Source organism: Salvelinus fontinalis, chromosome 4 (assembly GCF_029448725.1).
Source record: "Salvelinus fontinalis isolate EN_2023a chromosome 4, ASM2944872v1, whole genome shotgun sequence".
Lineage (NCBI taxonomy): Eukaryota > Metazoa > Chordata > Actinopteri > Salmoniformes > Salmonidae > Salvelinus > Salvelinus fontinalis.
In genome coordinates, this window is record NC_074668.1 from 79,562,923 (window position 1) to 79,588,761 (window position 25,839).

Here is a 25,839-nt window from a genome sequence, read left to right on the forward strand (position 1 = left end):
AGTTATCTATTTAGGCCAGAGTATATATTCTGATGCTGTCACTCTCTCTGTCTCTCTCTCAGAGCGGAGAAGGAGTGGGGAGATGGGATACGAGGTTTGTCCCTCAGTGCAGCGCGCTACTCTCTGCTACGGCTGGAGCATGGACCACCTCACACTAAAAACTGGAGGTAAACATCCTTCCTCATCCATAGTCTTAGATATCCGGTATCTCCAACTTCAGATATGCATAACTACCTCTTCCTCTTCATACATTCTGTACTTTCTAACACTCTACAGTTTCTACTGTTGTTTTTTAGTTGTTTATTAGTACTTCCAGGTAGATTCTCATGTTCTTTGTCTCTCTTGCCCCTCCACTCTCCAGGCCCCAGGTCCTGGTGCTGTTGAAGCTGGATGAGGACCTCCATGTGAAGTATCCCCGTCTGTTGACCTTTGTCTCCCAGCTGAAGGCAGGGAAGGGCCTGACCATAGTGGGCTCTGTCATCCAGGGACAGTTCCTGGACAGCTACGGAGAAACACAGGCCTCTGAGCAGGTAGGGATAGAGCTGTAACTTATTTCTCCGATAGCCTAATGTGTGTAGAAGGAAAATACATTTTGCCGTACTGTAGCTTTATTGAATCAGCTCAGGATTGTTTGAAGGCTGTTACCTTCCTCGCTCGGTCATACAGTCCACTTTATAAAGCTATACAGCTATAAGCTGTTGTCTCCTCTGTGCCAATAAGAATAAGGGAGTTTATTACCAGCTTTATGATTACCTGCATTGTCTGCTCTCAACCTCGTCAGGCCGTAAAGAACATGATGGAGATCGAGCGGGTGAAGGGTTTCTGCCAGGTGGTTGTGGCGTCCAAGGTGAGGGAGGGCATTGCCCACCTGATCCAGTCATGTGGCCTGGGGGGCATGAAGCACAACACAGTGGTGATGGGATGGCCCTATGGCTGGAGGCAAAGTGAAGACCCCCGCGCATGGAAGACATTCATTAGTAAGACTCTGATTTACTTTAAACTAGCCTGGTCCTACACATAGATCTGACCCGTTCCCATAATAATATTCCAAACCATAACCTCATCCCAGTTTCTCCATGAGAGCATTGGCCATCTCTATGTTTCTGTGGGTTTGGTGCTGTCCTTCAGCCTGTATAATATTTGAAACATTACGTGCTGACTCTTTAGTTAACTGATAGCATCAGCATTGAACTGTATTACATTACATATTACACAAAGTAAACATATTTACCTCTCTGTGCCCCTCCCCACAGACACAGTCCGCTGTACCACAGCAGCCCACCTGGCCCTGATGGTACCCAAGAACGTTTCCTTCTACCCCAGCAACCACGAACGCTTCACAGATGGCACCATCGATGTGTGGTGGATCGTCCATGACGGAGGAATGCTCATGCTGCTACCTTTCCTGCTCAAACAGCACAAGGTAAAGTCCCGCGCACATCAATGCAGAAACTCTGGGAGCATTTACTGTTGGCCACCATGACTTGAGAGAGACTAAAGAAGAAGGGATTTCTTGGTCAGAAAAGGATCTACATTTACATTTTAGCAGACGCTCTTATTCAGAGTGACTTAGAGGAGCAATTAGGGTTAAGTGCCTTGCTCAAGGGCACATCGGCAGATGTTTCACCTAGTCGGCTCAGGGATTGGAACCAGAGTCCTTTTAGTTACTGGCCCAATGCTCTTAACTGCTAGACTACTCCATTCTTACCATGGTGTGTGTTTCAGGTTTGGAGGAAGTGTAAGATGCGTATCTTCACTGTGGCCCAGATGGATGACAACAGTATTCAGATGAAGAAGGACCTGGCTATGTTCCTGTACCAGCTGAGAATAGAGGCAGAGGTGGAGGTGGTGGAAATGGTGTGAGATGTTCTTCCTTAAAGCTAATTATGTAATGATGGTGGAGACGGTGAGAGATGAACCTCCTTAAATCTAATTATGTCATTATGGAGGAGATGGGTAGAGAAGTCCCTCATACCAGGAGTCAAACATGCAATCCAACTAAGAGTTTCCATTTTTAAATCACTTCTCTCCCCTTAGTGTTTTCAAAGGTCAGGTATTTACATACTACCATGTTAATCATTTCAGCATGACAGCGACATCTCGGCCTACACGTATGAGAGGACTCTGATGATGGAGCAGAGATCTCAGATGCTCAGACAGATGAGGCTGTCCAGCGCAGAGAGAGAAAGAGAGGTACATATTACACATCAACAAACATCCACAGAATTACACCTGTCAGACCAAACATACATAACAATAGTTGTAGACCACAGTGAAGGACATATTGAGCTGGTTTCCCAGACCCAGATGTCTTCTCCTGTATTTAAGCATGCTCAGTTGGAGAATCTCCATTGAAAGTGTGATTTAGTCCAGTAGTAGGTTTAATCTGGGGCTGGGAACCAATACACTACATGACCAAAAGTATGCTCGTCGAACATCTCATTGCAAAATCATGGGCATTAATATGGAGTTGGTCCCCCCTTTGCTACTGTAACAGCCTCCAGTCTTCTGGCAAGGCTTTCCACTAGATGATGGAACATTGCTGCAGGGACTTGCTTCCATTCAGCCACGAGCATTAGTTAGGTCGGGAACTGATGTTGGGCGATTAGGCCTGGCTCACAGTCGGCGTTCCAATTCATCCCAAAGGTGTTTGATGGGGTTGAGGTTAGGGCTCTCTACAGGTCAGTCAAGTTCTTCCACACCGATCTCAACAAACCATTTCTGTAAGGACCTTGCTTTGTCATGCTGAAACAGGAAAGGGCCTTCCCCAAACTGTTGCCACATAGTTGGAAGCATAGAATCATCTAGAATGTCATTGTATGCTGTAGCATTAATATTTCCCTTCACTGGAACTAAGGGGCCCAGCCCAAACCATGAAAAACAACCCCAGACCATTATTCCTCCTTCACCAAACTTTACAGTTGGGGCAGGTAGCATTCTCATTGGCATCTGCCAAACCCAGATTCGTACGTTGGACTGCCAGATGGTGAAGTGAGTTTCATCACTCCAGGGAATGCATTTCCACTGCTCCAGAGTCCAATGTCGGTGAGCTTTACACCACTCCAGCCGATGCTCGACATTGCGCATGGTGATCTTAGGCTTGTGTGCTGCTGCTCGGCCATGGAAACTCATTTCATGAAGCTCCCGACAAACAGTTATTGTGCTGATGTTGCTTCCAGAAGCAGTTTGGAACTCGGTAGTGAGAGTTGCAACCGAGGACGGCGGTCCCATTCTGTGAGCTTGTGTGACCTACCACTTCGCGGCTGAGTCGTTGTTTCTCCTAGATGTTTCCACTACACAATAACACCACTTACAGTTGACCGGGGCAGCTCTAGCAGGGCGGATTGACTTGTTGGAAAGGGGGCATCCTATGATGGTGACACGTTGAAAGTCACTGAGCTCTTCAGTAAGGTCATTCTACTGCCAATATTTGTCTATGGAGATTGCATGGCTGTGTGCTCGATTATACAACTGTCCACAACGGGTGTGGCTGAAATAGCCAAATCCACTCATTTGAAGGGGTGTCCACATACTTTTGTATATTTAGTGTATCTACCCTTTTGTATATTTAGTGTTAATCTAGCATTAAATGAAGCAATGTTTGGCCATGCATTTCAAGTCACTCTAGTATGGACATTAGGACATTGTATCGCCTGCACTCTGCCCCCTATAGGCCCAGCTGGTAAAGGACAGACACTCTCTGATCCGTATGGGAAGCCTGTACTCAGACGAGGAGGAGGAGGTGGTGGAGCCTGTAGCTGATAAGATCCAGATGACCTGGACCAAGGAGAAGTACGAGGCAGAGAGGAGGAACAGGAACAACGCACCAGAGAACTTCAGAGAACTCATGAGCCTCAAACCGTGAGTCACTTGTTGTTGGTCTATTGGAAGGCCAGGAGTTTTTCTTGAGACACGTTATCTGACTAGGAAAACCCCCAGGCCTTTCATGTGGTTAGGAAAATCTTCATCCGGCCCCATCTGAGGTATTCCACTCTCGCTAGTCATCCTTCTTCCCTCTCTCCTCCTCATCTCCTCTCTCTCTTTTTTCTTCCTCTGTCATCTTGCAGACAGAGAATGGTTCATCCTTTGAGTGATGTGTTATTCTGATCACTCTGTCTGTAAATTCCTGTGAGTAATATGTTAATCTGATCACTCTGTCTGTAGATTCCTTTTAATGATATGTTATTCTGATCACTCTGTCTGTAAATTCCTGTGAGTAATATGTTAATCTGATCACTCTGTCTGTAAATGTATTTTAATGATATGTTATTCTGATCACTCAGAGTCTGTAAATTCCATGCAATGGATTGGATGGAGGGGTGGGGTGTGCTTTGTTATGTGGACTGCACTTGATGTCTTTCTGCTTTATGACTGAGTTGGTTCATGCTGTCCACTGTTGGATATCTGAACATTATTCCACGGCATTGTTAAAGGTATAGGTCACCCAAATTACAAAATGACATATTGGATTTCTTACCCTGTAAGCAGTCTATGTACAAGGTATGACAGCAATCCATGCTTTGGTATAGTTTCCTTGGCACCTTTTCCACATACTAACGTTTTAGCATTTGTGGCACAAATCCCATTAAAATCATGGGACCAATATTCACATTTTTTGCGCATCATGTTCAAAACTTCTATAAGGAACTTTTTTGAGGTTCAAAATCAATTGTAGATACTTTCGGATGATTTGAACACGATGAGTGAAAAATTATAATATCGGTCCCATGACATGAGCATGTGGAAACAGAGCCAGGGAAACTGGATTGCTGTCATACGTTGTCCATAGACTGCATACGGGGTAAGGAAACCAATGTGTAATTTGGGTGAACTATCCCTTTAAATAATTTAATGTTCTGGATTGCATTTGTAACATCTGTTTGTGGTTGTGTCCCAGGGACCAGTCCAATGTGCGGCGGATGCACACGGCAGTGAAGCTGAACGAGGTGATTGTCAACAAGTCCCATGATGCTCGCCTGGTGCTGCTCAACATGCCGGGGCCGCCACGCAACACAGACGGAGACGAGAACTGTATCCTTCACTAACAGCTGCTCTCATTGTACTGGACAACACTGGTCTTAGAGGTCTGTGTGATACAATATAAAAAAATTTAGGACAATGTTTTAGGGCTCATTATGGGGTTGGGGAGTGTAATTTGGGGTTGAGTGTAGCATGAGTTGTGTGAAAGAATGAGTAGGAGTAGATGGCCAGCCAGCATACACGAAAGATTTGGCAATGTGACCCGAGATGAAAGACTACTGGCTTTTAAGCTGAACATCAAATCTGTTGCGTACACAGATTTGCAGATGTAATCGCAGGTGCACTGATGCAGAGTTGCTGGTTATAACAGTGCTTAACTCTGGCCCAGATATGGAGTTTCTGGAGGTGCTGACGGAAGGTCTGGAGAGAGTGCTTCTGGTGAGAGGAGGAGGACGAGAGGTCATCACTATCTACTCCTGACCTATCAGAAACCACTCTGGTCACAGGTCATGACACTGCCTCGACAGGAGACATTCCACCCCGACCACCGGGGGTACTGCAGCACCGGCAGCAGCATCCAGCCGATCCTCAACATACAGTACATACAAACTGTGCCAATTAATGATGGAATTAAGAGGACTTTTATTGTGGAAAGCAATAATAATTTGCCTGGCATTTCTGCGGAATGTATTGCCTTCCATGAGGACAGTAGCCTTTAAAGATTACATGCTATAATTCCCTCATGAATCCCTTATTGCCAAGGCAACTAAAGCTTGGGTCATTCACAAACCTATTTCTGCAATAGGAGACCATTAACAACTGCTACTTTTACACATACATCCATCGAACATGAATTTTCTATGTCGACTGAGTCAGTATTTTTGGGTTTGCAGCAAAGAAATGATGGTGGGCTTTCCCTCATCAAGGATTAGCTTGCCAGATAGCACAGTCTTGGGTGGTCCGTATGAAGGCCTCTGTGTAGAGTGCCAATTTGAGTTCTTTTTTCACAACCTTTTTATGGTTGGTGGAATAAAAACTTTTGTATTTATTTTCTTATTTATTTTCTCAACCTTCCCCTGATCAGGATAAGATTTTTCGGATTGTAGATAATGAAATGCCAGTTGGGGTATTTCAACAGATGGCGCAGAGAGTGCTTGTAAATGTGGAGGCCAGAGATTGTATTGAAACATTATTTTACTGGATTATGATTTGTAATTGTTGAAAGAGAAGAGGTTTTAATTCATTGACAATTATACATTACATTTAATCTGCTATTTCTGTACAAAAGTCATTATTATAGGCATGAAGACTACTTACAGGGCCACCTGAACAGAGTAGCAGATGCACACATTTCCTTTTTTTTTCTGTAGACTGCAAGAGCTGTAAAGGCGAAGAGTATTTATCTGAATTTAGCAATAAAATCATAATTAATTTCCCTATTCAACCAGAATTGAACTATCTTGACTTCAGATATATCAATGTGTTCATAAAATGAGATGGTATAAAAACAGAAAACTCAAAGCATTATTTACTTAAGAGAAAGGCAAAATAAATACGATATAACCTATGAATACAGAATACAACATTCCTGAGATGATTGTAGGAGGCATTACAGTATATTAACATGTTACATACTGTTTCACTGCACACCCTTGTGAGGAAATGTTACATGAATGTTAATTTTAAGATGAAATGGTCTTTCTATGAAAGAGTTTCATTGTGAAACTCAGGTTTGTGTGATGGACATCAAGGTCTGTGTCCTCAGAGAAATACAGATAGTTTATAAATGCCTCAGTATGACCTTGTGGCCTTGATTGTATCATTAAACAAACATAACACAGAGATATTTTTAGAATGAGATATGTTAAAAGTGATTGTTACATGAAATTCAATGTAATATAGTATAAAGTGCGTGCAGAGCATTGTGTAAATATACAACTCCTTCAAGATCAGAATGACCAAAACTAAAAATTAGGTAAAGTTCTTTGTAGGGAAGATCACATGTAAGCAAGTGACACAGTAAACACGTTAAAGCTAGGCTTGTCACTGTCGGAGAAACATGTTTGTAGTGGATAGTGTATTGTAATACAACACTAGTAATACTACTAAATAGGTTCCGGTACTCATTTTGGGTGCAAGTACTGTTTATATTTAGGTGCAGGAGCTCCACTATACTTTTGAGCTAATATTCTATAAGAGTAAAACGAGCTCAAGCAGTAGAGAATTTGAGGTGCCGGGACTCAGATCCGTGCTAGCCGACATCCGGTTGTTTTGGCAGTGTCGAAGGTGGAACTGTGTTAGAACTGCTCCTTATGTTACATTATCACGGACACTGTCATTGGATGAAATGAAACCACACAGACTTTATATCTGACAAATCCCATGCAGCCGAGTTAGAAGTTAATGTAGCCACATTACAAGTACAAACACTCTAACGCGTAATGGTCTATTGTCTACATAGACTGATAAATCCCCCCCATCCAAATGAAAATGAAAACATGCATTTCATAACATCTATTGTCGATAGAGCCTGCACTTTCTTTTGTCGTTTTGAACATCTAATGCATAGGGATAATAAGGAAGGGAGTGGTTGGTGACACAAAAGAGCAGCCACACACTTATTTGTCAGCTCACACTACAGCTACACCTCTAATACTGCCAAAACATTCTTGGGGATATCGGTCAACGCGGGTTACTGCTGGATCTGATTGAATCGAGGCCATATTATAGTCTTAATGGTCCATCAGGACACAGAGGCAGGAGATTAGAATAACCATGGTCCAGACCAGACTCCTGGGGACCACCAGTTCACTGTGGCCCTTGGAGTACATCTGTTCCATCTTTGTCGTCTGGTGGTCAGGTCGCCTGAGTACCAGTCTGCAGGGGTTCTGAACCTCAGCCAAGTCAATCTGAGCTTCACTGGGTAGAGTTCCTTTCGCTTTCTGCCTGTCACGCTCCTGGGGAAGGGATAGAGGGGAGGGAGGGAGAGAGAGAGAAGTTTACACTGTATTATGATGCTGTGACAGTGATTCTACTGAACAAGAAAAAACAAGTGGGATTTTCCATGCACTATACAAGGCTCTTTTTCCAGTTCTCAGTTCCCTTCATACCACAAAGTACTCAGATGGACATTCAGTCCCAGACAGAGATGCCTTTCATTCCTGTCATTCCTTTGATGTTACTACTGCGGGTGTTTTTGATGGGCTTTGATACAATACTCACACTGTAGCAGTGAGCCTTTATAACGAGCAAGAACACCGCGCTCTTGTTCCTTTAGCACTCACTTTCTCGACCTCCTTGAACACACGTAAGAAGTTGTGTCTGAGGACCCCGGACAACTCGTTCTCTGTCCAGTGTCTCTTCAGCAGCTCCTGGATCAGAGCGGGATACTTGGACACATCCTCTAATCCAAGAGGAAACCTTCAGACAGTAGAACATAAGGCTATTCAGGCTATGTATTACTCAAACCCTCAGGCCACTTAAAATGCAGCTGATATCTGTTACCAGCCTGCTTACAAAAAAGTGAGTAATTCTGATAGCATTCAAGCTGGAGCATAATGTGGCTGTATTAATGAACTAACGCTGAATGTGCTGCTGTTACTCTGAGGTAAAAGTTCTTACTTAGAAGCTCCATCAAAGTCCCCTCCTATTCCTATTGACTCAGATCCAACCACCTTCCTAATGTGGGTAAAATGGTCTGCAAAAAGTAAGAGGAATATCAGAAGATAAGATAATCATAAGATAAATCATGTGTACACATGTTATTGATGTTCTTGATACTGGTCTTCTAAACAAGTCTTGATTGATAACAAGGCAGCAGATTTTGCGCATAAATGTTTGATGCCAATAAACACTAATCAAAGGCAACTGCTCACCAGCCACGATGGAGACATTGGCTTGGCCATGGCAAGCCACAAACCCACTGTGCAGATTAACCATGATGAGTCCTCCGTTCTCCTTCTGAAACAACAACACCCAGAATAGAACATAAAAAACATTCCACACTTCCAGGGACCTTCCATCCGTGTAGATACAGGGCCTTCAGATCGTATTCACACCCCTTGATGGTTTCCGCATTTTGTTGTGTTCCAGCCCAAATTTAAAATGGATTAAATTTAGATTTTGTTTCACTGGCCTACACACAATACCCCATAATGTCAAAGTGAATTATGTTTTTAGACATTTTTACTAATTAATAAAAAATTACAAGCTGAAATGTCTTGAGTCAATAAGTATTCAACCCTTTTATTATGGCAAGCCTAAATCATTTCAGGAGTAAAAATGTGCTTAATAAGTCACATTATGAGTTGCATGGACTCACTCGGATAGCAAAACTTGTGTTTAGCATTATTTTTTAATTACTATTTAATCTCTGTACAACACATACAATTATCTGTAAGGTCCCTCAGTCGAGCGGTGAATTTCGAACACAGATTCAACCACAAAGCCTCGCAAAGAACGGCATCTATTGGTAGATAGGTTTTTAAAAAAGCAGACATTAAAAAGCCCTTTGAGCGTGCTGAAGTTATTAATTACACGTTGGATGGTGTATCAATACACCCAGTCACTACAAAGATACAGGCGTCCTTCCTAACTCAGTTGCCGGAGAGGAAGGAAACCACTCAGGGATTTCACCATGAGGCCAATGGTCACTTTAAAACAGTTACAGAGTTGAATGGTTGTGATAGGAGAAAACTGAGGATGGATCAACAACATTGTAGTTACTCCACAATACTAACCTATGTGACAGAGTGAAAAGAAGGAAGCGTGTACAGAATAAAAATATTCCAAAACATGCATCCTGTTTGCAATAAGGCACTAAAGTAAAAAGCAAAAAATGTGGCAAAGAATACAAAGCATTATGTTTGGGGCAAATCCAAACAACACATCACTTAGTACCACTCTTCATATTTTCAAGCATGATGGTAGCTGCATCATGTTATGGGTATGCTTGTCATCGGCAAGGACTAGGGAGGTTTTTTTAAATAAAAAGAAACGGAATAGAGCTAAGCACAGGCAAAGTCCTAGAGGAAACCTCGGTTCAGTCGGCTTTCCAACAGACATTGGGAGACAAATTCACCTTTCAGCAGGACAATAACCTAAAACACAAGGCCAAAATATACACTGGAGTTTCTTACCAAGACGACATTGAGTGTTCCTGAGTAGTCTGGTTACAACTCTGGGTCTTCCTTTCCTGTGGCGGTCCTCAAGAGAGCCAGTTTCATCATAGCCCTTGATTGCTTTTGCGATTGCACTTGAAGAAACTTTCAAAGTTCTTGACATTTTCCCTATTGACTGACCTTCATGTCTTAAATTAATGATGGACTGTTGTTTCTCTTTGCTTATTTGAGCTGTTTTTGCCATATATGGACTTGGTATTTTACCAAATAGGCCTATCTTTTGTAAACCCCCCTACCTTGTCATAACACAACTGATTTGCTCAAACGCATTAAGAAGGAAGAAATTCCAGAATTGTACTTTCAACAAGGCACACCAGTAAATTTAAATGCATTCCAGGTGACTCCCTCATGAAGCTGGTTGAGAGAATGCCAAGAGTGTGCAAAGCTGTCATCAAGGCAAAGGTTGGCAACTTTGAAGAATCTCAAATATTAAATATATTTTGATTTGTTTAACACGTTTTTGGTTACTACATGATTCCATATGTGTTATTTCATAGTTTTGATGTATTCACTATTATTCTACAATGTAGAAAATAGTACAAATAAAGAAAAACCCTGGAATGAGTAGGTGTGTGCAAACCTTTGACTCGTACTGTATATTTAATCCATTTGAATTCAGGCTGTAACACAACAAAATGTGGAATAAGTCAAGGGGTATGAACACTTTCTGAAGGCACTGTAAAACAGGAAATGCACATAAAGGACAAGTGGATTAAAGAAACATTGCAGAAAGGAGATATCATCAAAATAATTCCAAAAGACTCTCCTGATAAGAAGTAAACGCAGGCCACCCACAATGAGTGACCGTGCCGATGGTGGTTGAAAGGGAGGAGGGATGGAGGAGTGTTAGAGAGAGAGAGAGAGAGAGAGAGAGAGAGAGACAGACAGAGAGAGAGAGTTCTTGCCAGGGGTCTCACCAGTTCGCGGAGCAGGTCATCAGGAACATTGCGACTGTGGTTACAAATGGCATGGGCTGAGGAGTGGCTGAAAATAACTGGAGCCTTAGAGATCTGCAGTACTGCCCTGGCTGTGGCCGAGGAACTATGGGACAGGTCTACTATCATCCCCAATCTGTTCATCTCCTTCACCACATCCTGAGAGAGAGAAAGACACAGAGAGAGGGAGAGAGAGTGAGAGAGCGAGAGAGAGCGAGAGAGAGAGTGTGAGAGAGAGTGAGAGAGAGAGAGAGAGAGAGAGAGAGAGAGAAAGACAGAGTGAGTGAGTGAGAGAGAGAGAGAGAGAGAGAGAGAGAGAGAGAGAGAGAGAGAGAGAGAGAGAGAGAGAACAGGAAGATCATGTTACCACTTGCTGTGAGGTTTCCCAGTAATTATATATTATGTGCTCTATGTACGTCATTGTGCATATCTGCTGACAGTAAAAAACAAACACTTTGCGCCACTTATCTACAAACAGTAAACACTTCAAACAGTAAAACGCTCAGTTGAGACTGGGGATCACATCAGTCTTACACAGCTCCCTAAAAATCGTCAAGGATCAAGAATGTTTGTGTACAACTCTTAGAGACTGTGAAGGAAAATGTTATGTTTGTGTATCAAATCAATGCTGCTTTTCTAATAACCATTAGGATGTGTTCATGCGGGTGACTGACTGATCGTGTATGGAGGAATCCTCTCTATCACTGATAAGTAACTTGGCAGTACGCCTAGAACATTGCTCTGGGTGTTTCAGTTATTTAAGGTATTTCAGTTTCAAGGTCTCAACTTGAAGAGAGGAAGCCTCGTGAGGTATTGGTCCATCACATGCAGGAGCCAATGATGAATAATAAATCAAGTAAATCATGCAAATATAACTGGTCTGTGTAGCAGTATATCAGAGGACTGAAGGGACCGCCCTGGCGGAGCTTCTGATCCACCTGCTCTGACTGTACAAAGTTTGTTCTAACCTCTCCAGCTTGTTGACTTCAGGTGTCCCTGAAGACGTAAGTGTCGTAAATGTCATTACGCTCCAGTATGACGCCTGAGGTGACCAGCGTAGGCTACAAGTATTGGCTTGAACACAGACTTAGTGTTAAAGGTTCACCTTACCTTACCGAAGTCTGTTAGGCTGTCATTTTCTCTTTGATAGACATCATAAATTGTTGAGGAGGACTCAGCCCTGAAGCAATAAAAAAACTACTGTGTTATAGCCCAGTAGCAAGAACCTGAGACGTCAAACCAAAATATAACACATATTGTGCATGAGTCTGTAAGTTTTAATATCACATGCACAAGTACAGTGAAAGGCCTTTCTTGCAAACTCAAAACCCAACAATGCAATAATCAATAACAATGTATTACAACAACAAAAAAACACAATAAATAAGAATAAGAAATACAAAATACACAATAAAGTAAATAAGTAAGCAAGAAACTGTACTGTACAAGAAATACTTAAAAAGTCATATCCAATACCATATTTCCATGTGCAGGGATACTGGAGTGATGGAGGTAGATATGTATAGGGGTAAGGGCGCTAGGCAACAGGATATAAGATAAACAGAGTAGCAGCAGCTTTCATGTGAGTGAGTATGCATGTGTGTAGAGTCAGTATATACAGTTGAAGTTGGAAGTTTACATACAACTTAGCCAAAAACATTTAAACTCAGATTTTCACAATTCCTGACATTTAATCCTAGTAAAAATTCCCTATATTAGGTCAGTTAGGATCACAACTTTATTTTAAGAATGTGAAATGTCAGAATAATAGTAGAGAGAATGATTTATTTCAGCTTTTATTTCTATCACATTCCCAGTGGGTCAGAAGTTTACATACACTCAATTAGTATTTGGTAGCATTGCCTTTAAATTGTTTAACTTGGGTCAAACATTTTGGGGAGCCTTCCACAAGCTTCCCACAATAAATTGGGTGAATTTTGGCCCATTCCTCCTGACAGAGCTGGTGTAACTGAGTCAGGTTTGTAGGCCTCCTTGCTCGCACACACTTTTTCAGTTCTGCCCACAAATGTTCTATAGGATTGAGGTCAGGGCTATGTGGTGACCACTCCAATACCTTGACTTTGTTGTCCTTAAGCCATTTTGCCACAACTTTGGAAGTATGCTTGGGGTCACTGTCCATTTTGATGACCCATTTGTGACCAAGCTTTAACTTTCTGACTGATGTCTTGAGATGTTGCTTCAATATATCCACATAATTTTCCTCCCTCATGATGCCATGTATTTTGTGAAGTGCACCAGTCCCTCCTGCAGCAAAGCACCCCCACAACATGATGCTGCCATCTCCGTGCTTCACGGTTGGGATGGTGTTCTTCGGCTTTCAAGCATCCCCCTTTTTCCTCCAAACATAACGATGGTCATTATGGCCAAACAGTTCTATTGTTGTTTCATCAGACCAGGGGATATTTCTCCCAAAATTACGATCTTTGTGCCCATGTGCAGTTGCAAACCATAGTCTGGCTTTTTTTATGGTGGTTTTAGAGCAGTGGCTTTTTCCTTGCTGTGCGGCCTTTCAGGTTACGTCGATATAGGACTCGTTTTACTGTGGAAATAGATACTTTTGTACCTGTTTGCTCCAGCATCTTCACAAGGTGCTTTGCGGTTGTTCTGGGATTGATTTGCACTTTTCTCACCAAAGTACGTTCATCTCTAGGAGACAGAACGCATCTCCTTCCTGAGTGGTATGACGTCTTCGTGGTCTAATGGTGTTTATACTTGCATACTATTGTTTGTACAGTTGAACGTGGTACTTTCAGGCGTTTGGAAATTGCTCCCAAGGATGAACCAGACTTGTGGAGGGCTACAATATTTTTTCGGAGGTCTTGGATGATTTCTTTAGATTTTCCCATGATGTCAAGCAAAGATGCACTGCGTTTGAAGGTAGGCCTTGAAATACATCCACAGGTACACCTCCAATTGACTCAAATGATGTCAATAAGCCTATCATAAGCTTCTAAAGCCATGAAATCATTTTCTGGAATTTTCCAAGTTGTTTAAAGGCACAGTCAACTTAGTGTATGTAAACTTCTGACCCACAGGAATTGTGATACAGTGAAATAATCTGTCTGTAAACAATTGTTGGAAAAATGACTTGTGTCATGCACAAAGTAGATGTCCTAACCGACTTGTCAAAACTATTGTTTGTTAACAAGACATTTGTGGAGTGTTTGAAAAACGAGTTTTAATGACCCCAACCTAAGTGTATGTAAACTTCCGACTTCAACTGTATGCATGTGTTAGTGAGCAAATTATTGAGTGAGTGTTTGTGTGTGTGTTGGAGTGACAGTGTGTGTGAGTGTGTAGGGCTCTGTGAGTGGGCAAATGTTGAAATAAAAGGTAAATAAAAATACAAGGGAAACTCAGTCCGTGTAGCTATTTATCAGTTGTATCGCTTGGGGATAGAAGCTGTTCAAGAGCCTGTTGGTGTCAGACTTTATGCACTGGTACCTCTTGCCATGCGGCAGCAGAGAAAATAGTCTATGGCTTGGGTGGTTGGGGTCTTAGACGATTTTCTGGGTCTTCTTTTCATACTGTCTGAAATAGAGGTCCTGGATGGCAAGGAGCTCGGCCCTCGTGATGTACTGGGCTTTCTGCATAAACCCCCTGTAGCGCCATGCGATCGAGGGTGGTGCTATTGCCACACCAAGCAATGATGCAGCTAGTCAATATGCTCTCAATGGTAGAGCTGTAGAATCTTTCAGGATTTGAGGGCCCATGCCAAACCCTTTCAACCTCCTGAGGGGGAAAAGGCACTGTTGCGCCGTCTTCACGACTGTGCGTGTATGTTTGGACCATTTTAAGACTTTAGTGATTTGGACACCTGCTCCACTGCCGCAACGTTGATGTGGATGGCGGCGTGCTCACCCCCCATTTCCTGCAGTCCTCGATCAGCTCCTTGGTCTTGCTGGCGTTGAGGGAGAGGTTGTTGCTCCGGCACCACACTGCCAGGTCACTGACCTCCTCCCTGTAGGCTGTCTCATCATTGCCGGTTATCAGGCCTACCACCGTTGTGTTGGAGTCGTGCGTGGCCACACAGTTGTGGGTGAACAGGAAGTGAAGGAGGGGACTAAGCACACACCCCTGTGGGGCCCCTGTGTTGAGGGTCAGCGTGGTGGAGGTGATGTTGTCTACCCTCACCAACTGGGGTCGGCCCGTCAGGAAGTCCAGGATCCAGTTGCAGAAGGAGGTTTTCAGACAAAGAGTCTTATGCTTGGTGGTGAGATTAGAGGGGACAATGGTGTTGAACACTGAGCTGTAGTCAATGAACAGCATTCTCACACAGGTATTCCTCTTATCTAGGTAGGTGAGGGCAGTGTGGAAAGCAATAGAGATTGTGTCATCGATGGATTTGTTTGGGCGGTATGCAAATTGGAGTGGGTCTAGGGTGGCTGGGATGGTAGATATAATGTGTGCCATAAACAGTCTCTCAAAGCACCTCATGATTACAGAAGTGAGTGCTACAAGGCGGTAATCATTGTAGCATGAAGCCTTAGAGTTCTTAGGTACAGGAATGATTGTGGTCATCTCAAAACGTGGGGATTACAGACTGGGACAAGGAGAGGTTGGAAATGACTGTGAATATGCCTGCCAGCAGTTCTGCACATGCTCTGAGAACGCGCCCTGGAATAACATTGAGACGTGTGGCCTTGCGGGTGTTGACCTGATTAAAGACTCTTCTCACGTCGACCTAGGAGAGCGAGATCACCCAGTCCTCTGGGTCGGTGACGGCCCTCACCCCCGGCTCGATGTTGTTACTGACAAAGCGCGCATAAAATGCATTGAGTTCGTCTGGTGCATTGAGTTCGTCACGGGTTGGTCTTCCTTTGTAATCCGTAATGGACTGTAGCCCCTGCCACATGCAGCGGGCGTCAGAGCCTGTTTAATATGATTCCACCTTATTCCTATATTGTCCTTTTGCTCGTTTGATGACTGCGAGGAAGTCATAAGTGTGTGTGTGTGTGTGTGTGTGTGTGTGTGTGTGTGTGTGTGTGTGTGTGTGTGTGTGTGTGTGTGTGTGTGTGTGTGTGTGTGTGTGTGTGTGTGTGTGTGTGTGTGTGTGTGTGTGTGTGTGTGTGTGTGTGTGTGTGTGTGTGTGTGTGTGTGTGTGTGATTGTGTGTGTGTGTGTGTGTGTGTGTGCGTGTGTGTGCGTGCGTGCGTGCGTGTGTGCGTGTGCTCACCAAGGTGTGTTGCAGGTGTGTGTGAGGGCCATGGAGCGAACCCCCAGCTGGTAAAACATACGCAGGGTTGGCAGGCTGCTGTCTATTGAATGACCTCCCTCAATGCTGATCAGACACGCTATCCTCTTAGTGTCATTTAGTTCTGTTGAATACACACATCATCATCATTATCATCTTACTGCTGTAAATTGGGCAGAAATATGTTTTTACTAGGCATCAACCCACTTACACACCCACTCATTTCCATATATTGGTGGAAAGATCCATTTGGAAAACACATCAAATTCCTTCAGAGAGCGTAAATTATGGGCCAGAAGACCAACTGGCAAGTGTCTCCCTGCCCAGTCTGTAAGCCCAACATGTTTGAAGCTGCCCACCATTGTTCCTGTTCCTAAGAACTCCAAGGTAACCTGCCTAAATGACTATAATCCAGTAGCACTCGCATCTGTAATTAGGAAGTACATCGAAAGGCTGGTCATAACACACATCAACACCATCATCCCCGACATCCTGGACCCACTCCAACAGATGATGCAATCTCAATTAAACTTCACACTGCTCTCTCCCACCTGGACAAGAGGGGAAATAACTATGAGAGAATACTGTTGATAGACTACAGCTCAGCGTTCAACACCATAATCCCCTCCAAGCTCATCACCAAGCTAGGGACCCTGGGACTGAACACCTCCCTCTGCAACTGGATCCTGTACTTCCTGACAGGCCGCCCCCCAGGTGGTGAGGGTAGGCAACAACACCTCTGCCATGCTGACCCTCAACACAGGGGCCTCTCAGGGTTGTGTGTTTATTCCCCTCCTGTACTCCCTGTTCACCCACAACTGCGTGGACACGCACGACTCCAAAACCATCATCAAGTTTGCTGACAACGCGACGGTGGTAGGCCTGATTACCGACGGCAATGAGAAATCCTACAGCCATAGACTGTTTTCTCTGCCACCGCCCTGCAAACGGTACCAGAGCATCGACTCTCAGAACCACAGGCTACAGAACAGCTTCTACCCCCAAGCCATAAGGCTGCTAAATAGTTAATTAAATGGTTACCCCGGACTATCTGTATTGACCCTATCTTGCACTGACTCTATACACACTCGCTAGACTATATACTGTATACACCATATACAGCATACACTCACTTACTACACTGACATTCGCACACGAAACCACACACATTCACATACACTTTGAGTTTTTTTAGGGGGAACAAATACTAAAATCACCAGGAATTCAGAAAAAAATATATAATAACTTAAGAAATCTGTTCACAAGTATTCCCACAAATAAAAAAAGAAACATAATCATGTCTCAATGTAATCAAAGTATGAAACTATTGTTATTGTCACGCCCTGACCTTAGAGAGCCTTTTTATTTCTCTATTTGGTTAGGTCAGGGTGTGATTTGGGTGGGCATTCTAGTTTTCTATTTCTTTGTTGGCCGGGTATGGTTCCCAATCAGAGGCAGCTGTCTATCGTTGTCTCTGATTGGGAATCATACTTAGTCAGCCTGTTTTTCCACCCTAGTTTGTGGGAAGTTGTTTTTGCACAGTAGCTGAGAGCCCTGCAGAACTTTACGTTCGTTTATATTGTTTTGTCTGTGTTTCATTATTAAATTATGATGAACACTTTCCACGCTGCGCTTTGCTCTCACTCATTCAACGACGGACGTAACAGTTATTTTCAAATGCTATCTCTTTTTGGGCTTATTTGTGGTCAATTTGCAGTGTACAAATTATTATAATTATGTTACGGGCCAACGACCATTCTCACAGAAAAATATCGGCCCGCGGCTAAATCTACTTGCATACCCCTGGTATATCATACCTTTGGCAGATGTAACTAGCTCCAGTTCCGGGTTCTCTGTACACATACGGTTGATCACGTCTATCTGTTCCAGTGTGAGCCTCACAGCATCCTTCGCCTGGGCGCCACACAACACGTAGGCTGCAAACACCTGATCAGAGCATGAGATGGGACAGAGACAAAGCAGGGGGTCAGAGAGCAACACTTGAGTTAGAAGGGTATTATGGCTTTAGTACAACTCAGTGTATACATGCACGGACACACATACACACTCACACACACACACACACAAACATGCACACGCATACACACGCACACACAAACACACACACACACACACTTAGGCTACTATTAACCATATATTAACCTACCTGAGCGCCGACATGTCCCGTTGTGAGTCTGTTGATGTCCGTGGCCACTTTGCTGATGTTGTGCAGGTCAACCTGACTCAGTCTGTTGTCGTGGAGAATCCTCAGCATCAAAGCTAGGTCATTATGTCTAGGAGAGAAAGGGATGAGGCAGACAGATGTAATAGAGGCGAGGGACTCAAGGTGGAGCTGGAGGGAGATTTTTATATATCAAATGTCAAAAGCGACAGCTCCATACAGTACCACGTGTGTGTGGGTGAGTTACATACTGAATTACTCAGTTTGGGATGGTAATTATTTGTATTTGGAACCACACTTGTTTTGGATACTTGGTGGTGAAGTTCCAAAAGTTTACTGTTGAAAATCCATGAGCTATTAATATTTTAGGCTGCATATGGTATGGTAAAAAATGTCTATGTATCTCTGCACAGACAAATATATCATCAACCAATAATAAGGGATATTGTAGGATAAACTTGTCTCTATTTTAGGAAAACCAGAATAACTAAGACAACTTTCCTCTGTTACTTACCCATCAATCAAAGGATATTTTGTCATCAAGCCAAATGCACTTCCTGTTGTAGGATCTCCCGATGTCATCCCACAGAGAAAACACAGCATCAAGTTCGTCCCCAGGTTGAGAAAATCACCTCTATGGAGTATCCGCGATATCATACTCTATAAATAAAATTATTTTAAGACGTGGTAACTTCAATTAGTCCAGTTCTTTTAACTTTTGGTACCACTTTAAACAAACTACAATGTATAAACGCTTTATCAAATCAAATCAAATTGTATTAGTCACATGTGCCGAATACAACAGGTGTAGACCTTACAGTGAAATGCTTACTTACAAGCCCTAAAACAACAATGCAGTTTAAGAAGATTTTTGTTTTGAGAAAATAGAAAAATAACAAATAATTAAAGAGCAACAATAAAATAACAGTAGTGAGGCTATATACAGGAGGTACCGGTACAGAGTCAATGTGTGGGTGCACAGGTTAGTCGAGGTAATTGAGGTAATATATACAGTACCAGTCAAAAGTTTGGACACACCTATTCATTCAAGGGTCTTTCTTTATTTATACTATTTTCTACATTGTAGAATAACAGTGAAGACATCAAAACTATGAAATAACACATATGGAATCATGTAGTAACCACAGTGTTAAACAAATCAAAATGTATTTTAGATTTCAGATTCTTCAAAGTAGCCACCCCTTGCCTTGATGACAGCTTTGCACACTCTTGGCATTCTCTCAACCAGCTTCACCAGGAATGCTTTTCCAACCGTCTTGAAGGAGTTCCCACATATGCTGAGCACTTGTTGGCTGCTTTTCCTTCACTCTGCGGTCCAACTCATCCCAAACCATCTCAATTGGGTTGAGGTCGGGTGATTGTGGAGGCCATGTCATTTGATGCAGCACTTCACCCCTTTCCTTCTTGGTCAAATAGCCCTTACACAGCCTGGAGGTGTGTTGGGTCATTGTCCTGTTGAAAAACAAATGATAGCCACACTAAGCGCAAACCAGATGGGATGGTGTATCGCTGCAGAATGCTGTGGTAGCCATGCTGGTTAAGTGTGCCTTGCATTCTAAATAAATCACAGACAGTGTCACTAGCAAAGCACCCCCACACCATCACACCTCCTCCTTAATGCTTCACGGGGGGACCCACACATGTAAAGATCATCTGTTCACCTACTCTGCGTCTCACAAAGACATTCCAAGAGTGTGCAAAGCTGTCATCAAGGCAAAGGGTGGCAACTTTGAAGAATCTCAAATATAAAAAATATTTTGAATTGTTTAACACTTTTTTGGTTACTACATGATTCCATATGTGTTATTTCATAGTTTTGATGTCTGCACTATTATTGTGCAATGTAGAAAATAGTAAAAATAAAGAAAACCCCTGGAATGAGTAGGTGTGTCCAAACTTTTGACTGGTACTGTACATGTAGGTAGATGTAAAGTGACTATGCATAGATAACAAACAGAGAGTAGCAGCAGCGTAAAAATGCAAATAGTCCAGGTAGCCATTTGATTAGCTGTTCAGGAGTCTTATGGCTTGGGGGTGGAAGCTGTTAAGAAGTCTTTTGGACCTAGACTTGGTGCTCCTGTACTGCTTGCCGTGCGGTAGCAGAGAGAACAGTCTATGACTTGGGTGGCTGGAGTCTTTGGCAATTTTTCGGGCCTTACTCTGACACCACCTGGTATAGAGGTCCTGGATGGCAGGAAGCTTGGCCCCAGGGATGGTCTGGGCCGTACACACTACCCTCTGTAGTGCCTTGCGGTCGGAGGCAGAGTAGTTGCCATACCAGGCAGTGATGTAACCAGTCAGGATGCTCTCGATGGTGCAGCTGTAGAATCTTTTGAGGATATTTTCATTCTCCTGAGGGGGAATAGGCGTTGACGTGCCCTCTTCACGACTTTCTTGGTGTGTTTGGACCATGATGTGGACACCAAGGAACTTGAATCTCTCAACCTGCTCCACTACAGCCCCGTCAATGAGAACGGGGGTGTGCTCAGCCCTCCTTTTCCTGTAGTCCACAACCATCTCCTTTGTCTTGATCACGTTGAGGGAGAGGTTGTTATTCTGGCACCACACTTCCAGGTCTCTGACCTCCTCCCTATAGGATGTCTCATCATTGTTGGTGACCACCACTGTTGTGTCGTTGGCAAACTTAATGATGGTGTTGGAGTTGTGCTTGGCCATGCAGTCATGTGTGAACAGGGAGAACAGGAGGGGACTGAGCACACACCCTTGTGGGGCCCAGTGTTGAGGATTAGCGTGGCAAATGTGTTGTTACCTACCCTTACCACCTGGGGGCGGCCCATCAGGAAGTCCAGGATCCAGTTGCAGAGGAAGGTGTTTAGTCCTAGGGTCCTTAGCTTAGTGATGAGCTTTGAGGGCACTACGGTGTTTAACGCTGAGCTGTAGTCAATGAATAGCATTCTCATGTAGGTGTTCCTTTTGTCCATGTGGGAAAGGGCAGTGTGGATAACAATAGAGATTGCGTCATCTGTGGGTCTGTTGGGTGGTATGCAAATTGGAGTGGGTCTAGGGTTTCTGGGATAGTGGTGTTTATGTGATCCATGACCAGCCATTCAAAGCACTTCATGGCCACAGACGTGAGTGCTACGGGTCGGCAGTGATTTAGGAAGGTTACCTTTGTGTTCTTGGGCACAGGGACTATGGTGGTCTCCTTGAAACATGTTGGTATTACAGACTCGGTCACGGAAAGGTTGAAAATGTCAGTGAAGACACTTGACAGTTCGTCAGTGCATGCTCTGAGTACACGTCCGTGTAAAACCTGCGGCCTTGTGAATGTTGACCTGTTTAAAGGTCTTACTCACATCGGCTCCCGAGAGCGTGATCCCACAGTCATCCAGAACAGCTGGTGCTCTCATGCATGATTCAGTGTTGCTTGCCTCGAAGCAAGCATAGAAGTCATTTAGCTCATCTGGTAGGCTTGTGTCACTGGGAAGCTCGCGGCTGTGCTTCCCTTTGTAGTCCGTAATAGTTTGCAAGCCCTGCCACATCCGACGAGTGACGGAGACGTTGTAGTACAATTCAATCTTAGTCCTGTATTGACGCTTTGCCTGTTTGATGGTTCGTCAGAGGGCATAGCGGGATTTCTTATAAGCGTCCGGGTTAGAGTCCCGCTCCTTGAAGCGGCAGCTCAGTGCGGATGTTGCCTGTAATCCATGGCTTCTGGTTGGGGTATGTACAAACGGTCACTGTTGGTACGACATCATCGATGCACTTATTGATGAATCCAGTGACGGATGTTGTGTACTCCTCAATGCCATCGGAAGAATCCCAGAACATATTTCATTCTGTCCTAGCAAAACAGTCCTGTAGCTTAGCATCTACGTCATCTGACAACTTCCGTATTGAGCGAGTCACAGGTAGTTCCTGCTTTAGTTTTTGCTTGTTAGCAGGAATCTAGAGGATAGATTTATGGTCAGATTTGCCAAATGGAGGGCGAGGGAGAGCTTTGTATGCATCCTTGTGTGTGGAGTAAAGGTGGTCTAGAGTTTTATCCTCTGGTTGCACATGTAACATGCTGGTAGAAATTAGGTAAAAACGGATTTAAGTTTCCCTGCATTAAAGTCCCCGGCCACTAGGAGCGCCGCCTCTGGATGAAAATTGTCTTGTTTTATTATGGCCTTATACAGCTCATTGAGTGTGGTCTTAGTGTCAGCATCAGTTTGTGGTGGTAAATAGACAGCTATGAAAAATATAGATGAAAACTCTCTTGGTAAATAGTGTGGTCTACAGCTTATCAATAGATACTCTACCTCAGGTGAGCAAAACCTCTAGACTTCCTTGATATTAGATTTTGTGCACCAGCTGTTATTTACATATTGACACAGACCGTCACCCCTTGTCTTACCGGAGGCAGCTGTTCTATCTTGCCGATGCACGGAAAACCCAGCCAGCTGTATGTTATCCATGTCATCATTCAGCCACAACTTGGTGAAACATAAGATATTACAGTTTTTAACGTCCCATTGGTAGGTTAGTCTTGATCGGAGCTCATCCATTTTATTATCCTATGATTGCACGTTGGCTAATAGGACTGATGGTATAGGCGGATTACCCACTTGCAGTCGAATCCTTACAAGGCACCACGACTTACGTCACCGATATCTCTGTCTCTTCTTCATGCGAATGATGGGGATTTGGGCCTTGTCCGGTGTCTGAAGTAAATCACTGGCGTCCGACTCCTTAATGAAAAAATCTTTGTCCAGTAAGAGTTGAGTAATCACTGTCCTGATATCCAGAAGCTCTTTTCGGGGGTCATAAGAGACGGTGGCAGAAACATTATGTACAAAATAAGTTACAAATAATGCAAAAGAACACACACAATGGCGCAATTGGTTAGGAGCCCGTAAAATGGCGACCATTTCCTCTGGCGCAATTCTGCTTATATGGCATTCATAAAGCCTTAATAAGCCTTAATAAGCACAACATAATCTATAAACAAAGTAATACTGTATAACGTGTGATATGAAAGGTTTCGGCCTATATATAAATCCAGGGCTTTTGCAAATGTGATCCTTTGCCACTAATTATAAAGTATGACATTTGCTTAAAGGGGCAATCAGCAGATGCTACATACATTTTCTATTTACAAATTAAGGATATGTGTAAAAAGGCCGTCCTGCTCCTCTCTTCTCGACCTAACTTCACCGCACAGTCCCTTCAGTACTAATACTGTTCACATGTGTGCAAATCTTTGTCTTATAGAACCACTACAATAAGATTCCACGTCAATCAGATTACCAAAACCATATAAACCTCTTCAAATGGAAACAGCTGTGTCTGCGTGTGTGTGTATGGTGGTGACTGTCAAGAGTACTGTGATGGGCCTCAATATCAGGTTCTAACTGGACAACACTATAGAGGACAGAACCGAACCAATCTGTTGGGTGAGGGCATTCACAGCCGACCGCTCAGACGGGTGAGGGCATACCAGCCAACCGTTTTTACTTGGTCCTTCTAGACCAGGGGTGTCAAACTCATTCCACGGAGGGCCTAGTGTCTGCAGGTTTTTGGTTTTTCCTTTCAATAAAGCCCTAGACAACCAGGTGTGGGGAGTTCCTAAATAATTAGTGATGTTAATTCATCAATCAAGTACAAGGGAGGACCGAAAACCCGCAGACACTCGGCCCCCCGTGGAATGAGTTTGACACCTGTGTTCTAGACAGAGTTTTATTGTTTATGTAACCTTTATTCAACTAGGCAAGTCAGTTAAGAACAAATTCTTATTTACAATGACAGCCTACCCCGGCCAGACCCGAACGACGCTTGGCCAATTGTGTGCCGCTCCCTATGGGACTCCCAATCACGGCCGGTTGTGATACGGCTTGGAATCAAACCAGGGTCTGTAGTGACGCCTCTAGCACTGAGATGCAGTGCGCAGTAGCTGCGCCACTCGGGAGCCCATTATGAATTTAGTGGCCAACAGTTTTTTACATGGTCTGTAATTTCTCCGGATTTAGCGACCAATAGATTTTACAATATGTACACATTGATTCTTGAAGAATATCATTTATAGAATGCCTCATGAGTTTAGTTCAACTGTCGTACCCCATCAGAACCCAAAATATAAGCCTGTTTTACTCCAATGTTTGTAAATAGAGTAAATGTAAACAAACACTACATAGCCTAAAACATGATTAAAACTACATGGTAAACTGGGTGGTTCTAGCCCTGAATGCTGATTGGCTGACAGCCGTGGTATATCAGACACGGGTATGACAAAACACTTATTTTTGTCATATGGGTATGACAAAACGGGTCTGACAAAACACTTATTTTTACTGCTCTAAATACGTCGATAACCAGTTTATAATAGCAATAAGGCACCTCAGGGTTTGTGGTATATGGCCAATACACCACGGCACTCTGCATTGCCTTGTGCTTAAAAACAGCCCTTAGCCGCACACCCCCGTGTCTTATTGTTTAAGTATAATGTTGATACTGGGAATAAGAGAGTGGTTACATTTCTCCAGCTGTATGCCTCCGATTTTTACTGAAACATAGGCGGGATGACGGCTTAGTTATAATTTATTCTGCTGACTTTCGCTTTAGGAATGGTTTCTTAAACATCTATATTGGCTTTATAAAGGGTTTATGAAGTCTTCATTAATCCTTAAAAATTGTAGTTCGTTTAAAGTTGAGCATAACATTTAAAGTAACATTTACAGTTAATGGGTCAACAGTTTTAACGAGTGAACTAAAACATTACGCAACTAAATATGTGATGCGAATAGGCCTACAAATAACGGAAATTCTACTAAAAAACATAATAATTCAGTAAATCTAGGCAACATAATTATTTAAACAGTAAAGTATTTTTAGCAAAACAAAACTCACAGTAGAAGTTGTTCGATCAGCTGGTCGTTTTTTTTTACAACGAATGACGCAAAAATCCGAACATCACAATTCAATAATGCGAACTTTCTAGCTCCCTCCGCCCAGATGTAGGCTACGTGAGTAACTGAAATACATTGTACTGTAACGCATAGAATAGATCGTGTACATTACGCAGTGTGGTCATAGAGATGGGATTACTGCTATCTACTGTCCAATCTAACTAATAACACTATGGGCCAGTTTCCCAGAGACAGATTAGCCTGAACATAGACCGAGAAATAAAAATGATTTAAATGGAAATCCCCATTGGTCATGTTTTTAGTCCAGCTGTGTCCAGGAAGCCAGCCCTTTAAAAGCACAATCTGCAATTGCCACATACATTTTTGGATATATAAATTAATATGTACCCATTGATTTTTTAAATAATATAGAATTTATGTTTCATGAGCTAAATTCAACTGTCATACCCCATCGGAAC

At 43.2% G+C, this 25,839-nt stretch overlaps 2 protein-coding genes across 5 annotated transcripts in view; one reads left to right on the plus strand and one right to left on the minus strand.

Annotated features, from left to right (window-relative positions):
• The window catches only part of LOC129854478 (solute carrier family 12 member 4-like), a 53,193-nt gene extending 46,769 nt beyond the window's left edge, over window positions 1–6,424 (plus strand). For all 3 annotated transcript variants that reach the window (XM_055921560.1, XM_055921558.1, XM_055921559.1), the window contains exons 16-24: window positions 63–167; window positions 362–530; window positions 782–977; window positions 1,254–1,423; window positions 1,726–1,857; window positions 2,086–2,193; window positions 3,674–3,861; window positions 4,898–5,031; window positions 5,369–6,424. In XM_055921560.1, coding sequence (XP_055777535.1) covers window positions 63–167; window positions 362–530; window positions 782–977; window positions 1,254–1,423; window positions 1,726–1,857; window positions 2,086–2,193; window positions 3,674–3,861; window positions 4,898–5,031; window positions 5,369–5,460 — 1,294 coding nt within the window. In that variant the 3' untranslated portion in view covers window positions 5,461–6,424. The remainder of the gene's footprint in view (window positions 1–62; window positions 168–361; window positions 531–781; window positions 978–1,253; window positions 1,424–1,725; window positions 1,858–2,085; window positions 2,194–3,673; window positions 3,862–4,897; window positions 5,032–5,368) is intronic.
• A 58-nt stretch (window positions 6,425–6,482) lies between these two features.
• LOC129854480 (dipeptidase 2-like) lies at window positions 6,483–25,683 on the minus strand. Of its 2 annotated transcripts, none has more exons than XM_055921561.1 (11): window positions 25,362–25,680; window positions 19,006–19,151; window positions 18,477–18,603; window positions 18,127–18,256; window positions 16,292–16,433; window positions 12,206–12,275; window positions 11,078–11,254; window positions 8,856–8,940; window positions 8,602–8,677; window positions 8,265–8,400; window positions 6,483–7,937 (listed from the first exon to the last, which is right to left on the minus strand). In XM_055921561.1, exons 2-11 carry the CDS (start codon window positions 19,146–19,148, stop codon window positions 7,713–7,715), a joined length of 1,311 nt encoding a protein of 436 aa, XP_055777536.1. In that variant the 5' UTR covers window positions 19,149–19,151; window positions 25,362–25,680; the 3' UTR covers window positions 6,483–7,712. The 2 variants fall into 2 exon arrangements, with proteins under 2 accessions (XP_055777536.1, XP_055777537.1); XM_055921562.1 differs by having other exon boundaries at window positions 7,851–7,937; window positions 8,203–8,400; window positions 25,362–25,683.
• Window positions 25,684–25,839: the final 156 nt, after the last annotated feature.

What these genes read in the sequence shown, in the direction of transcription:
- LOC129854480 (XM_055921561.1), bottom strand. Translation starts at nt 19,148, where the DNA reads ATGATATCGCGGATACTCCATAGAGGTGATTTTCTCAACCTGGGGACG. An exon ending in GCCTAACAGACTTCGGTAAG is followed by an intron (nt 11,255 to 12,205) that starts GTAAGGTGAACC and finishes TCTCTCTCTCAG; the next exon opens with GATGTGGTGAAGGAGATGAA. An exon ending in GACTTTGATGGAGCTTCTAA is followed by an intron (nt 8,401 to 8,601) that starts GTAAGAACTTTT and finishes TACTGTCTGAAG; the next exon opens with GTTTCCTCTTGGATTAGAGG.